The sequence below is a fragment of the Erythrolamprus reginae genome, chromosome 1 (genome assembly GCF_031021105.1).
Source record: "Erythrolamprus reginae isolate rEryReg1 chromosome 1, rEryReg1.hap1, whole genome shotgun sequence".
Classification (NCBI taxonomy): domain Eukaryota; kingdom Metazoa; phylum Chordata; class Lepidosauria; order Squamata; family Dipsadidae; genus Erythrolamprus; species Erythrolamprus reginae.
The window spans coordinates 293497986-293513093 of NC_091950.1; the positions used below are offsets into that span (position 1 = coordinate 293497986).

Here is a 15108-nt window from a genome sequence, read left to right on the forward strand (position 1 = left end):
TTTTAATAGGAAAGTGAACACAAGAACAAGGGGACACAATCTGAAGTTAGTTGGGGGAAAGATCAAAAGCAACATGAGAAAATATTATTTTACTGAAAGAGTAGTAGATCCTTGGAACAAACTTCCAGCAGACGTGGTAGATAAATCCACAGTAACTGAATTTAAACATGCCTGGGATAAACATATATCCATCCTAAGATAAAATACAGGAAATAGTATAAGGGCAGACTAGATGGACCAGGAGGTCTTTTTCTGCCGTTAGACTTCTATGTTTCTATATTTTAGTGGATACTATTGTCGAATTAATGAACTATTGATTGAGAATACTTATAATTAAAATATTTATGAAGTTAATCTGATCCTCTTAAGGTAACATAATGTTTAAAACACCCTAACCTTTAGAGCAGGGGTCCCCAAACTTTTTACACAAGGGGCCAGTTCACTGTCCCTCGGACTCTTGGAGGGCCGGACTATAAAAGAAACTATGAACAAATCCCTATGCACACTGCACATACCTTGTTTTAAAGTAAAAAACAAAATGGGAATGTACTATTTAGAGGGGGGGAAGAAGCCTGAAATTCATATATGTTTATGTTTTGTTCTTAATTTTCTTTTGTTAACATCTGATTAGCTATACAAGGTTTTCTTGGCTTATGAAAAATGTATAAAGAAAGAAGGAAGCACTTTGGCATAATGGTTAATAAGTTAGAAATATAAGTGGTGTTGCACTTTTTGAAGGAACATTAAAGAGGGAATTTAATTAAAAGAAAATGAATGTAATTAGATGACAAAATTAGAAAAAAAAAACTTTTGCAACATTTTGATGATTGATATTAGTTACTAACAAAATACCACATTTTATTCATGGAAAATTAGATGGTACACTGTTTTGTTTGAATGTATGTTGAGAGAAAAATTAAAAAAAATTACCCCCCCCCCAAAAACAGTCCTTCCTTCATCTGTCCCTCCATTTCATTCTTCCTTCCTTCCTTTCTTCCTTGTTTCCTCCTTTTCTCCTTCTTTCCTTCCTTCCTTCCTCTGTCCCTCCATTTCATTCTTCCTTCCTTCCTCGTTCCCTCCTTTTCTCCTTCTTTCCTTCCTTCATTCCCTCCTTCATTCCTCTCCACTTCTCCTTCCCTCCCTCTCTTTCCCTTTTTTTTCTTTCTCTCTCTCTTTTCCCTGTGCTCTTGTCACTCACTGGCGGGCCGAATAAATGGCCTCAGTGGGCCGCATGTGGCCCGCGGGCCATAGTTTGGGGACCACTGCTTTAGAGCTATAAAAGAGACAGGAAATCTTCAAGGTAAATTAAGAAAAAATGGATATAATTATAGATGATTATAACTGACACTGTTGTTCCAAAAGATATTAGATTTTAGGTTTTGTCTTTAAGAATGAATCCATCCTTTTGAAATGACGATGAGGGTAATCTTTATTTGCTATTTTCTGGCAGACATGGGCAGGCCCTGTGTCCATTAATTTTCTAGTTACAATGCGACACAATTGCAAGATCCGTGTCTAAACCTACAACCAAAACCTGAGATTATATAACTAATACACTTTTTCCCCCCTGTGCCTGGTCATTCTGAAACAAAGGGGGCTATCCCTCTTCATAACGCAAAGTAGTGTTATTTTCAGCAGTGCCTATATGGTAAACCTTTCATATTTAGAACTGTATGAGGAACTTTGAGCATTTCCTCTAGTCTTCACTAACTGAACACTATTCATGTGTGAATTATATTCTAATTATATTTGATGACAAACTATAATGGCTGTGATATTTATATTTCATTTTTATGTCAACTTGACATTTAAGACTAAAAAGCTGGCAGAGACTGATAAACAGAAAATCCACATAGGATACACAAACGTGAGTAATTTTTATCATGTTTTACGTATTTAGTCTAATTGTTGAAAATTTCACCTACCACAATCCCCCAGAAAATAACTAAGGATGCTCTTTTCCCTGTTTCATGACGAACATTTTCAAAACATATAGGAGTGAGTTGCTGATCGCAGGAAAACCAACAAAAGCAAATATTTAATCTCCCATCAGGAAAGGATTACAGAACCAGAAAGCAAGTAAGGTTTTCTGCACATTTTCTACCTGATAGGCTTTGTGACTGATGCCATATACTAATGGGTTTGCTCTCATCCGTACATAAAGGTAAGTGTAACTTATCCACTTTACTGCTTCCTCAACATTGGTCACTGTTCCAAGAGCAATCTGCAAGAAGGAAAAAATAAAAACAAATGTTCATGTTAAAAGGTTAAAATGGTTTATAAATAAGGGTTTATAAATAGGGTTTATAATGTTCCAAGGTTTATATGAGCAGAACTGAATATTCCAGAAGAATATTATAGCAAAAGATTGAACACTTACCAATAAAGTGATTGAAATGTACTTTTAGAACAAAATATATTCCTTAAAATCGTCATTTATTTGTTTGAAATAAGGAGTAAAACATAAGTAAAATATGGAAAGGGAGGACAATTATGTGACATTGGACTGAGTAGGGAAATCATGTATATTTCATTCCATTGTTTGCTGTTTGTCTGAGGAGCCTTCTTTCATCAGTTTTCTGCTGAAGATTGGGTTATATTTTTCTAATACCCAAAAGCAAAGCATTTTTGATATTGTCACTTTGTATTTACTTCAGAAATCAGGTTTTCCATTTTGTAATTACTATGATGGAATATTATTATTTATTATTATTATTTATTAGATTTGTATGCCGCCCCTCTCCGAAGACTCGGAGCGGCTCACAACAGGAATACAAAATACAAATCCAATGATTAAAAAAGCAAAACAGTTAAAAACCCTTAATTAAAAACACTAATACAACCCAAACAAACCATACATAAAACGGAGCAGCCGAGGGGAATCAATTTCCCCATGCCTGGCGGTAAATATATAAGTTCAACTATGCTGAACATCTGATTTAAGTACATTAGGCAAAATTTTAACTATCCACTTTATAAATAAAGTCAGTTTTTCTTCATGGATTCTTTCACATCAAATGACATTCTGAGAGGATTTTTCGAAGGGAGGGAGGAAAAAGGGAGGGAGAGAGGGAGATAGGCAGGCCGACAGGTCAGTTGTTTAAATAAGTAACTGCTATCTATGCAAGGTAACTGACATTTGAAAAAGTATAATATAGCTAAAGTTGAAAACTGACTTGCTGGAATATCACACAAAGGATAGAATTATTTGGGACCCCCAGAAAAGCTAAATGTCTACACTGCCTCTTTGATAATCTTGTGCTATGATGCATTAGCTACCTATGTGGTCGCTTGACAATGAATTGATCCTACATAATCAATTGCCCCACCCCTCAACACTGGAACATCTACAATTCTAAAAATGCATTTAATTGTGGAAAGCAAGGTCAATAAATTCGGGTAGAATCACAATTAAAAAGAACAGTAAATGCAAATTATTTTTCAACATTTCAAGAATAGTCTTTTAATGATTCTTTGCAGCCGATAAAACTTCCTGAAAGGAAGAAAAGCTATAACTGCCATTCCTAATTATATAGATCTTCCTACATTTTTAAAATTTGCTTCAGCAAGAGTTCCCTCTTCTCCCACAGTATTTAGCTAACCTTAGCTGATTTCAGAAAGCTACCATATTTTTTGGAGTACAAGACACACCTTTTTCCTTCCTAAAAGAGGCTGATAATTAGGGTGCATCTTATACTCTGAACGTAGTTTTTTTTCCAGCCCTAACTAGCTGCTAACGATCTTCCCAGCTCTTACCTTGCAGGCTCTTTCATTGTTTCTCTCTGTGAAGAATGTTTTCCAAGGCCTAAATCTTGGCAGGATTTTCTTCATTACCCTAACTTGTTCTGAGTAAGTTTCTTTCCAGCCCTAACCAGGTGCTAACGATGTTCCCAGCTCTTACCAGCTTGCAAGCTCTTTGTTATTCTCTGCAAAGAAGAATGTTTTCCAAGCCCTAAGTCTTTGCAGGGTTTTTTCCTTTGCTCTATTTTCTCAGACTGTTTCTTTCCAGGTGCTAATGATGTTCCCAGCTCTTACTGGCTTGCAAGCTCTTTCATTGTTACTCTCTTAGAATAAATTTTTAAGCCCTTAACCAGGGGATAAAATAATGTGCTGTAGCTGACCAGACTAAGGACGCTAGCCAAATGAATACTCAGTAAGCAGATACTTTTCCCTATTTTCCTCCTCCCAAACTAAGGTGCGTCTTATATTCCGGTGCATCTTATACTCTGAAAAATATGGTAATCAGAATTGAGCCAGGTTATTACCTGGATAGAAGGTGGGCAGAACATATCAAAGCCAAGAGAAAGTTCAGGGCTCAATTGATAAGTAAGTGAATAAATTACCGTATATACTCGAGTATAAGCCGAGTTTTTCAGCCCCAAAAATGGGCTGAAAAACCCGACCTCGGCTTATACTCGAGTCACCACAAGAGGGCGCCGAATCACCACAGGAGGGCTCCCAGCCAGCAAGCTAAACGGGGAGGACGGCGACGGCATGAACTCTCTCCAGGCTTTAGAAGCCTCCAGCCGGAGAGAGAAGCAGATTTAAGGAGGAGAAGGAGGAGGAGGGCAGCTCTTTCCTTTCCTCCTCCTCCCCCGCGGTTGTAGGCTATTTTGGCTCTCCTCGCCTCATTTCCCTGTTGCGTCCCAAGTGGATCTCTTTAGCAAATCTGCTTCCCTGCACAGCACATGGGGCAATAAAGGGAGGCGGAGGAGAGAGCCAGCAAGCTAAAGGGTGGGAGGGACCAGGACGGCATGAACTCTCTCCAGGCTTTAGAAGCCTCCAGCCGGAGAGAGAAGCAGATTTGTTAAAGAGATCCACTTGCTATGGAAGGAGAAGAAGGAGGAGGAGGGCAGCTCTTTCCTTTCCTCCTTCTCCCACGCAGCTGTGGGCTATTCTGGCTCTCCTCCGCCTCATTTCCCTGTTGCGTCCCAAGTGGATCTCTTTAGCAAATCTGCTTCCCTGCACAACACATGGGGCAATAAAGGGAGACGGAGGAGAGAGCCAGCAAGCTAAAGGGTGGGAGGGACCAGGACGGCATGAACTCTCTCCAGGCTTTAGAAGCCTCCAGCCGGAGAGAGAAGCAGATTTGTTAAAGAGATCCACTTGCTATGGAAGGAGAAGAAGGAGGAGGAGGGCAGCTCTTTCCTTTCCTCCTTCTCCCACGCAGCTGTGGGCTATTCTGGCTCTCCTCCGCCTCATTTCCCTGTTGCGTCCCAAGTGGATCTCTTTAGCAAATCTGCTTCCCTGCACAACACATGGGGCAATAAAGGGAGACGGAGGAGAGAGCCAGCAAGCTAAAGGGTGGGAGGGACCGGGACGGCATGAACTCTCTCCAGGCTTTAGAAGCCTCCAGCCGGAGAGAGAAGCAGATTTGTTAAAGAGATCCACTTGGTAGGGAAGAAGGAGGGCAGCTCTTTCCTTTCCTCCTCCTCCCACGCAGGTGTGGGCTATTCTGGCTGTCCACCTCCTCCTTTCCCTGTTGCGGTCCCAAGTGGATCTCTTTAGTAAATCTGCTTCCCTGCACAACACATGGGGCAATAAAGGGAGACGAGGAGGGAGGATCAGGAGTGGGCAATCAAGCCAACGAGCCAACCAGCAAGCTAAAGAGGGGGGAGGGGGGGGAGGGAAACAGCATGAACTCTCTCCAGGCTTCTAAAAACTCAAGTTTAAAGAGCCCTGGGTTAGGGTTAGAAATGCAAGAGTCTTCAAACCTGGAAAAATTAGGGCTTGTGGACTTCAACTCCTACTCCTGAAGTAGCATGGCTGGTGCAGGAATTCTGGGAGTTGAAGTCCACTAGTCTTAAAACTGTCAAGTTTAAAGACCCCTGGGTTAGGGTTAGAAATGAAAGTCTTCAAACCTGGAAAGATTAAGGCTTGTGGACTTCAACTCCCACTCCTGAGGTAGCATGGCTGGTGCAGGAATTCTGGGAGTTGAAGTCCACTAGTCTTAAAACTGTCAAGTTTAAAGACCCCTGGGTTAGGGTTAGAAATGAAAGTCTTCAAACCTGGAAAGATTAAGGCTTGTGGACTTCAACTCCCACTCCTGAGGTAGCATGGCTGGTGCAGGAATTCTGGGAGTTGAAGTCCACTAGTCTTAAAACTGTCAAGTTTAAAGACCCCTGGGTTAGGTTTAGAAATAGGTTTTAGCTTGGTTGCTGATTGAGCTACTTTTTTTACTTTTTACTTTATTGTTATTACCAGATTGCTTTCATTTACCCTCTTTTAAATTTACAGAGCTAATTTTGGTTTTCTTTAAAATAAATATTCTAAAACATTTAATCTACTGATGTCTCAATTAATGTAATTTTATTGGTTTCCATTTTTATAAGTTACCAGTAGCCACTGCATTTTCTAACCTCGGCTTATACTCGGGTCAATAAGTTTTCCCAGGTTTTTGTGGCAAAAACTGGTGCCTCGGCTTATACTCGGGTCGGCTTATACTCGAGTATATATGGTAGTTAATAAACAAAAGATAAGTTCTAAATTGTTACCAAAAAAACTATATCCAGGAGTAATTTTGTACTTAAGAAACTTGCTCTACAAGAATAAATGGTGAATCAGAGGGTGAAAAGGACGAACAATAAGACTCTTAGATAAACAGACTTTAACATATAAACAAATGGACTCTACTTTGAAATTTACATTTAAACACAACTTTAAAAAAAAAAATTCTAGATAAGTGCATTTAGAATCCCTGAATCAATCTTCATTACAGAGAAATGCTATCCAGCAAATTAACTACCTTTAATATTCTTGCACCAAGAAACCTGACAGTACTGTAGAATGCGATATATCAATAGTACTTCCCTTTGTTCCAAAGGTGACAAATTTATTTTTTTAAATTTTATTTTAATTTCTATGCTGCCCAATCCCGAAGGATTCAGGGCAGTTTACAACAATATAAAAATACAAATTACAATTAAAAAGAAGTCAAATATAATTTTTTAAAAATATAACCCCAGTTAAAATTAATTAATTAATTCTTTCTTAGTTTTCTTTTCACATTTACTTGTATCAGCCATGTACCTTGTCTCTAGTTTCCTATGTATTTTGCAAGGATTATTTATTTATTATCATTTAAATATATAATATATAATAAATAAATAAATAATAAATAAATAAGGATGACATGAAATTGTTAAATTAAAACCATCACACACCATTAACATCATTAGAGAAAGCAATTTCACGTATGTATGTATGTATTTATGCATGAATGAATGTATTACATTTTTATTCTGGCCTTCTTACTTTATGAATAACTCAAGACAGTGAACATGTGTAACATTCTTTCCTCTTCCTGTTTTATAGCTTTGTGTGGTGTGTTGGGCTGAGAGAGAGAGTGACTGGCCAATCACTTTATTATAAAGGAAATTAAAAATCATATATAAGTTTGATACTGAAACTACATAGAACACATCTATACCAAATGAGGCAGCCCATCCCTCCCTCTCTTTCTCTCTCTCTAATCTATCTGTCTGTCTGTCTGTCTGTCTGTCTGTCTGTTTATCTATCTATCTATCTATCTATCTATCTATCTATCTATCTATCTATCTATCTATCTATCTGTGGGGAAAGAGGGAGAGAGAGAAAACATAACTTGGCTAGTATATTACAGATTGTTAAATTTTTTCTCATTATTTATGCACTTGTCTACCTGTTCAACACTTTAAGATGTATATGCAAACAAAATGCTTACAAGGAATAGTGGCTTAGGTCCAGATGTGATAAGGCAATACAATACTATTACAGTTCACTCAATGCTGAACAACTCTCAGCAAAAATTACTTCTTAATATTTGCTGCCACCTGGTGTTCATATCAGTGCGAGTTTTTAAGAATTTACCCTAAATATTGTAAGAAAAAGCAGTATTAAAATGAAACCAATTAGTGTACAATAAGGAATTGAAAGACAAAAGGAGGCAATGACAACCCCATAATGTTGCCCAAAATAATCATATTGTCTATGACGTTGCTAAGAGTTTGAAAGTATCTTTCCATTTGAAAGATACTTTTTGTTATCCCCTCAGAAAATTACAAACACATATGACTGCAACAGGGACCTTGCTACTGGTTCGTTCCTCTCACACCACGTGGGTATGCATCATGGACATGCGTGTGCTTCCCATGTGCATGTACAGTGGCAAAACATATAACAACAAAAGCAGCAGCAACAACAACAATAATAAAATAACAATAAAAACCAAGCAGGCACAGTGCTGGAATCCTGGCTTCTGCGCATGCTCAGAAGAAAAATAAAACATAAAAAAATATTTTTTTTAAAAAAAGATGATGGCCTCCATGGCCCGGCACCAATCAAACCAGGTCGGTGACATCACTGTGACATCACCCGCGGGTTGCTACCAAGAGGAACCCACCCCAGAACTGCAAACAAGTCTATTATAAACCAAAGAACAGGCTTTACTGCAAGTATATTTAGAGATTGTTGTTAGGTTGTTCCTCGAGCAGAGAATTCAGATTTATAGACAACTGTCCTGGTTGCATGATTTTTGAAACTTTGAAAATCAGCCTTTGGGAGACTTAATGCGCCAGATTGTTTATAAATAGCAAAATAAGGTGGACTTTTATTCCTTATACATATTTCCTCAAGAATCTCAATTAAGCCATCAAATCAGCTAAGCACCTAAAGATGTAGTGTGAAACATAACTTCTTCAGAAGTTTAGTGCTAAATCATAGCCTCTTGTATAACAATTTGTAAATAAAGAAAATGTATTCAAAAAAGATGATGCCATTTACCCCCTTCTGCAACAAAACATATACAGTCACCTGTTTGATTTATCCATACAAAAAACCCTCAGACAGACAGACAGTAAAATCTGTCCCAACCGGGCACATAGAGGGTTTGGGTAGTCTGCAGAGTGTTTCTGAGGGCTGGCGGCAGGCAAAAACACTGTTTTGGGGGGTGTTTTTGCCTTCTCCCAGCCCCCAGGAGCACTCTGCAGGTACCCTCTATGTACCCCATTTTTATGAAAAACGGGGCCATTATTTGCAAAAATGGGACATAAGGCGGGAGGCCAAAAATGGCTGCATTCGGTGTATAAGACACATCAACCCTCTTTTAGTGGGGAAAAGATGAGTCTTATACTCTGAAAAATACAATAGTTAAGAAAAATACGAGTTAAGCTGAGAGAACATTATAATGAAATGTATAGTATATACTTACCGTATCTTATACAAAGATAAGTACAGTATATACTATGCATATACAAAGGTTTCAGTCAACATTTTTATATTTGAGGGGGGAAAACCTGCAGAGAAACGAAGTATTTTTTTGAAAAACTGATACAACATCAATCCTTTTCTCCAGTGTGCTATCATCATTCTCCAACACATGCATACCAGCTGTTTAATATTTTATGTCCTAGCTAAGCAATATTCTATGTCCTTTTTGTTTTTAAATCATTATCTTTGGACCAAGGTGTCACGGAGGAGAGTTGGATCCAGCCTCTGTGTTATCTCAAATAATAAATGCAACACTGAGAGCCAGTTTGGTATAGTGGTTAATGCATCAGGCTTGAAACCAAGAGACCATGAGTTCTAGTGCCATCTTAGGTACAAAGACTTTCTCTTAGTCCTAGAAGGAGGCAAAGGCAAACTGAAAAAATATTGCCAAGAAAACTGCAGGGATTTGTCCAGGCAATGTCTGAAACCTGGATAGGATTAAAAGTAAAGAAAACCAGGGCAACACTACAGATGTTTCATTGCTATTGCTTCTTTCTACCCTACCATCCACTGCCTCTATACCATTTAATGCCTATTATACATATTATAAATGATGTTTCAGACATATAGGTATTACAAGGGGGGTGTTCTGGTTTGTACTGCTGCCAATTCATTCAGGGGCGTGCTGTGTGGGTGCGCACACATGCCCAATTTTTTAAAAAAACTTCTGCACATGCGCAGAAGCTAAAAACAAGATGGCGACACCATAGGTGCCAGCGGGAGAACCAGCTTGGGGGTGTAGCAGGCCTGGGTCGCTGCTGGTTCTAGTGGCCCAGGCTGCCAAGTTACTACTGGTTCTTTAGAACCGGTGAAAACCAGGAGGACCCCACCTCTGGGTATTGGTGCTGATCCCTACCCAGAGACTGACAGAACTAGTCACATATTAACATTCTCCATTCCTGCCAGGCCGTTTGTATGCCTGAACCATAGTAATTTTATTATTTTTATTTATTTACTTATTTAATTTATTAATCTATTCATGTTTATTATCCATATTTATTGTATTCTCTTCTATACTATTCATATTTCTATACTAGTCATACTTATTTATTAATCTATTCATGTCTAATCAAGGCAATGCTCTTCTGTGTCTCATTCTAAACTAGGTTTCCCAAGATGCTGGCTTAACTCCAGAGAAAGTGGTCTTCCTAGTCACAACAAAGAAACTGCATTTCCAAATGGTGATTTATAAGAGTTTCAATTCAAGGCAAATGACAGACAGCTTCTCTGCAACTCCTGGTACATTTTTATATCCACAAGTACTCTGGAATGGGGCCTACATTTTGGAATCCCTGCTTACTCAGAACCGTAAGGCACCAATTTTTTTGTCTTTTAGATCCCTGTTGAATTATCTGCCTATATTCAGTAGATCTTTTCTAGATAAATAGTAAAGATATTTTTTCTTTTATTTCTATCCTTTTAATGCATTTATCACACTGATGCTGTATTTAAACATTTTATCATATTAAAGTGTTTTAAGGTAACTACATCTGAAGTAGTATTTGTGTGTGTGTGTGTCAGCATGCACCCACATATGGGCAATCACACCTTAGAAAATATTTTTGTGCATGGTCCTACAGGGGCATCTATTTTAGTTTAAAGATCAGGTATCATAGACAGAATCCATAACTATGGTTAAATGTTTACTGCAGCAATGAATCATAATGCATTGTAATAAGAAGCTCAAAATCCCAAATAGTAGCTCACATGGAGCCGTAAAGATGCCATGACAAAATTATTATCTGGCTGGGAAAAATCCAATTTGTATAAATACAGAAACAGTTTAGAGTAAAGAAAACCAAAAGAAGAAAAAACTTCAAAACGTCTAGAAAGGGCAAAATATGATAAATGGAAACAGAATGCCATGAAAAAGTGCCATCTTGGACATAAATGATAAATGGTGTACTATTTTGCTGCAGGTTTGAATTTTAGACATAAATGTTTAATGTCAATCAACCTTCCTACAACTTAAGGTAATTTCTGCTTTTTTGTCTGTATATTCAATTCTTAAAAGAAGCTGTACAGATAGTCCGTGAGTTACAATTGGGATGCCAGTATGATTAGATCAGTTTCAAATAATTCCTCTCTTCCCATTAGAGTGTTGGCTAAATACAAGGGATGAAAAATATTCAAGGACAGCATTTTCATATGCTGTATATATCTGATACCGTATACAGTGGTACCTCATCTTACGAACGCCTCTTCTAACGAACTTTTCAAGATACGAACCCGGTGTTTAAGATTTTTTTGCCTCTTCTTCCAAACTATTTTCACCTTATGAACCCAAGCCGCTGCTGCTGGGATGAAGGGGTTTCTTTTTTCCCCTTTTTTTGAAGAAAGAAAAGGGAGGGGCGGCTTGGAGGGGGAAAGACTTTGCATTAACAAAAGTAGAAGAACAGCGTGCTTGCAGGCACTGAAAGAGTGTCTTTTGAAGAAAGAAAAGGGAGGGGTGGCTTGGAGGGAGAAAGACTTTGCATTAACAAAAGTAGGAGAACAGCATGCTTGCAGGCACTGAAAGAGTGTCTTTTGAACAAAGAAAAGGGAGGGGCGCCCCCCTTGCCTTTCTTCCTTCCCACTCACCCTTTAGCCTAGCCTTGCTTCTTCCACCCGCCCCCATTAGCTGCTCCTCACTGCCCTCTGTTCGCCTCCCTTCTAAAGTTTGGGATTTTCCTGAAGGATTTGCACGTATTATTTGCTTTTACATTGATTCCTATGGGCAACATTGCTTCGTCTTACGAACTTTTCACCTTACAAACCTCCTCTTGGAACCAATTAAGTTCGTATCATGAGGTACCACTGTATATCGGAAAGCCCCAGTGCTGCACAAACCTTCTACAAAAAGAAATTCAGAGGCAAACTCTAGAAATACTCCAATATATAGAATTCCCCTGCCAAATTGTACTATTAATGTGGGTAAATGGAAGGATCATCTGAACTATATTCAATTAATATAATTTTAATTGCTTTTAAATTGAAAGCTGATTGCACGCTTCATTTGTTCTTTCTCGGGCAACATTGCACCCAAAATACAACGTTAAACCTATTCTCCAAAAAGACTCCAAAACCATTTTTTTCTCAGATCATTGCAAAAGCTAGTTAAGCAAAAGAGAAAGATATTTATATGAAGATCTGATCTGAAAGAGATAAATGACAGAGTTACAACCAAGGGAAATGAAAAACTTTTGTAATTGGCTTGACTTGCCATTGATTTTCTGGAATCAAGCAAATAACGATCTTTCATGCCTTATCATGTCAGCAGGAAAAGTCACGTCTAGTGTTCCAAAGTATATAAAAAATTATAGTTTCATGGCCCTGTCAGGGTTTCACGCTTTTGCTTATCAGCATTTTCAGTAACACTAGCAGAGATGCATTGCAATTTTCACTAACATAAGTTTATTCAAAATCATTAACACACTTCAGCATTGACCCTCGTTTGTCAGACCTGGCATAGTTCCTGACCACTGAAGATTAATTTTATGCTTACTGCGCACCAGATCTTTTAAACAATTAAACTTTTTCAAAACAACAAAATTGCATTTTGGGAAGGCCAAAGAAAAATTAGTTTTTATAGCCTTTCTTCTATAAAACAGAAAGAAGTAGAAATAAGAGATCAAATCAAATTGTTTCTGTGTGGGCAGCATTCTAATCCAGACATATACATATCTATATTCAAAATGAAAAGAGAAGTTTAAAACAAGCATAGCTGCCTTTCTTTTTCATTACTTCTTTGTTATTACTTCTAAAAATCACATTATTTTCCTGGAACATTGGGAAAAAACAAGGGATTAAAATGATTGGTGCAATGCAACATTGCAAAACTACAGAGAAAAGGTGACAAAAGGAGGTCTATTGAATGAGTTGTCTCCTCATTGATTTTATTCAATAGTAATCTCCATATCAAATGCTGTTCATAATGAAAATGGACATAACAGCAACCCTCTCTACTTTATTGTTCTATTTCCTCCCATGGCCAACCGTATTCATTTACAGATCCAACCATCAGGATATACCGGTAAATATAATTTGTCCTTTCCATCGATTGTTCCTAGCAACTGGTATTCAGGACTACACTAATTCTTATACAGTTAACATATTTCTCTAATTCTCATTTAAAACAAAGTAAAGCAATGCTCATAATCACAAACTGTGAAATTGAATCTGCTAAATTAACTACACGAACTTCTTCTTGCAAGATAAAAGTATGCAAGAAATATGCTGAAATAATATTTTATTTGCAAAACAATTTATAGTTTCCGTTGTTCCACTGTGGAAGGTTACTGAATCATACATGTTTCTTCTGAAAATACTTTTCAATATTCTGACTACATAGGATTTCAAATCTTTGGGCACCTACAAATTGAAACATAACATGTGATGATGGTTTTGCAAATTGGCTCCCAATTCTCCCTCCTTCCCAAATGTTTCAGCTTTAGGGCCAATTGTTTCTTTACACTACCATCATTTCTACCCTACTCCATACCATACTGGGTCAATATGGGTTGTACAAAACAAATGAAACAATCCCTTTGCAAAATACATTGGCAAAGGGAAAGCACCACTCCCCCTAAGTATTCAACTAGACCCATTCTTCAGAAACCCTGGATACCTTTAGAATAGAGAGAAAAACAGTTAGATTTAAATTATCTCCCCTCAAAACCCACAGGAGTAAATTAGTTGTTTCATCATCAAATTATTTTCTTCTTAAATGCCAAATCTTGGGCCCATCAGGATAAGAGAGAGGCTTTAGAGACGAAGCCAAATCTGCCTGAGTTTTATTTCTGGAAAGCTGTGTTAATTACTTCTACAGGGAGTTGTGCACTTCTAAATTTGAGGTCTCTGGGGTACACATTGACTCATGCCAATCAAATTATTTTCTACCAGTGAAGTCTTGCTCAGAATTAGCAATCCACAAAATGATTTGAAGGGACAGTAAATTCCAGGGAATATTAAAGCATTTAATTAATATTAATATTAAAGCACTCCACAGTCTGCATTGGTTGCCGATCAGTTTCCGGTCACAATTCAAAGTGTTGGTTATGACCTATAAAGCCCCTCATGGCATCGGACCAGAATATCTCCGGGACCGCCTTCTGCCGCACGAATCCCAGCAACCAGTTAGGTCCCACAGAGTTGGTCTTCTCCATCGACTAAACAATGTCATTTGGCGGGACCCAGGGGAAGAGCCTTCTCTGTGGCGGCCCCGACCCTCTGGAACCAACTCCCCCCTGAGATCAGAATTGCCTCCACCCTCCTCGCCTTTCGCAAGCTCCTTAAAACCCAACTCTGTCGTCAGGCATGGGGGAACTGAGATATGCCCTTCCCCCTAGGCCTATACAATTTATGCATGGTATGTTTGTGTGTATGTTTGGTTTTTTAAATTAGGGTTTTTAAAATTATTTTCAATATTAGATTTGTTATATGTTGTTTCACTACTGTTGTTAGCCGCCCCGAGTCTGCGGAGAGGGGCGGCATACAAATCTAATAAATAAATAAATAAGTAAATAAATAAATTTCTTTTTTTTTTCTCTTGGGTTATGCCAATCCATTTGTTCAAGGGACTCTCCAGAAATGTATCTTAAGTAAATTGGAAATGATTTATGGCAGTGATGGCAAAACCTTTTTAATACCAAATGCCCAAACTGTGTGTGCACATGCCCAAACTGAAAGGTGTATGTGAACGTGAGCATGTATGAACATGTGCATATAAACATGTGCATGAATGGACATGTCCGGTGGAAGATGGGACATCCGAACACCAGCAGCTTGGCAAGAGGTAAGTTCTTTTTTATTTCTTGAGCTTGTGTTTTGTTTTTTCCAGGGAAACAGAAGCTCATGAAAGAAATGGCACGGAGATCTGATCTG

At 38.1% G+C, this 15108-nt stretch overlaps 1 protein-coding gene across 1 annotated transcript in view; it reads right to left on the bottom strand.

Annotated features, from left to right (window-relative positions):
- ASCC3 (activating signal cointegrator 1 complex subunit 3) overlaps window positions 1-15108 on the bottom strand; it is a 285972-nt gene that overhangs the window by 130588 nt on the left and 140276 nt on the right. The window contains exon 17 of the mRNA XM_070733271.1: window positions 2105-2224. Within this exon, the coding sequence (XP_070589372.1) occupies window positions 2105-2224 (120 nt within the window). The remainder of the gene's footprint in view (window positions 1-2104; window positions 2225-15108) is intronic.